At 19.0% G+C, this 1,406-nt stretch overlaps 2 protein-coding genes across 2 annotated transcripts in view; both read right to left on the bottom strand. All coding sequences in view use genetic code 6, as the record gives it.

The window, feature by feature from the left end:
• The window catches only part of TTHERM_01072500 (hypothetical protein), a gene marked incomplete at both ends in the record, with an annotated part of 483 nt that extends 142 nt beyond the window's left edge, over window positions 1–341 (bottom strand). Inside the window, 2 exons of the mRNA XM_001026850.3 lie at window positions 1–25; window positions 263–341. The exon at window positions 1–25 is cut by the window's left edge and continues 142 nt beyond it. Coding sequence (XP_001026850.3) covers window positions 1–25; window positions 263–341 — 104 coding nt within the window. The remainder of the gene's footprint in view (window positions 26–262) is intronic.
• A 1,028-nt stretch (window positions 342–1,369) lies between these two features.
• The window catches only part of TTHERM_01071500 (hypothetical protein), a gene marked incomplete at both ends in the record, with an annotated part of 473 nt that continues 436 nt past the window's right edge, over window positions 1,370–1,406 (bottom strand). Inside the window, one exon of the mRNA XM_001026849.3 lies at window positions 1,370–1,406. This exon is cut by the window's right edge and continues 121 nt beyond it. Coding sequence (XP_001026849.3) covers window positions 1,370–1,406 — 37 coding nt within the window.

Raw genomic sequence — 1,406 nt, 5'->3', positions numbered from 1 at the left:
GGATTGATTTTTACATCATATAAGCCTACAAAAATTTTTAAATAAATTTAAGAGTTATCCTCTTTTGTATATACATCTATCTATATAAAAATTTTATTTGTTTTTTTAAAATTAATTCCACAAACATTTTTATTTTTTATTCTTTTTCCTGTCAAGAATTTAAAATCTCTTAAAAGTCAATTTAAGTATTTGTGTCACAACAAAAAGGCGTTAGATAATATTTATTTTAATGATTTTTGAAAATAATTTTATTAATTTTAACTATCGTTAGCCTTCTCAACAATAAATATATGATAGGTATTTTAAATTGATCTTATCTATAATTTGTAGCAGAATTTCATAAAGTTTAATCTGATCTTGAGCAGCATAAATTTCTTGAAAATTAATTCATCAATAGCAAATGAATTATAGTCTGCTGATTACTGAAGGATTTTTATAAACAAAGTTAGAGTATCAGTATCTCTATGGATCAAGAGTTTTCTATCAGTTTAAAAAATTCAAGAAAATCTGTAAATAAATTAAATCTAAAGCTTTAATTTCTATTATCTGTAAACAGCATTTATAATATTCTAACCAAAATTTTTAATATTGAAGTAATAAACAGAAAATAAAACTGGGATAATTATTCTTAGAAAGTACAATTTATAAGAAATCAAACATTTATTCACCATAAAAAAAGCTATATTCAATTATAAAAAAAAGGGTTTAGTTTTTAAAAATTTAATTAAATTAAAGTTTTTTCATAATTTTTTAGAAAATATTCTAAATATTTTATATCTATAAATGTAGTAAATCTAATTAAAACACCCTTAATAGATAACATTCTACAAATTAAAATTTTGTGCTTAAAAAATAAATAACAGTTCTTCAATAATTTATCTATTTTATTCTCTTTGAATATTTTAGGCTAAGTGGTTTCGTTTATGCTTATACCTCTCCTCACTTATAATTTGAATGGAAAATTAGGTTAGTAATTTAAGTTTTTTTTATCTTTTTTACTCATTTAAGATTTATTTTGTTATAAGTAGCAATAAAAGATAGTTTTCATCACAAAAAATAAATGGCTAGTTTTTTAAATTTTTTGTTATTTAAATATTTTTAACAAAGATTTAATTGTGATATAAACTATTTTTATGTTAATAACAGTTTTTAACAAACTGGTTTTTAATGATAACTATTTTTTTATTTATATATATAAAAAGAAAAATATATTTAAGAAAAAGTTTGTATAAAGAAAAATTTAACTAAATATAAAAAATATTATTAATCAATTTCATTGATTGATTCTATAGTTATCATATGATAATGTCGTGATGACATCATCTAAAGAATATAATAATGCTATCTTTTCTTGTTATATTTTAAAAGTTCATTATTGTATGATCTAATTGTTTATTGTTTTATAC

This window comes from Tetrahymena thermophila, assembly GCF_000189635.1.
Source record: "Tetrahymena thermophila SB210 genomic scaffold scf_8253957, whole genome shotgun sequence".
Classification (NCBI taxonomy): domain Eukaryota; phylum Ciliophora; class Oligohymenophorea; order Hymenostomatida; family Tetrahymenidae; genus Tetrahymena; species Tetrahymena thermophila.
Note: the sequence above shows the minus strand (reverse complement) of the source record. Positions and strands in the feature narration are given on the sequence as shown.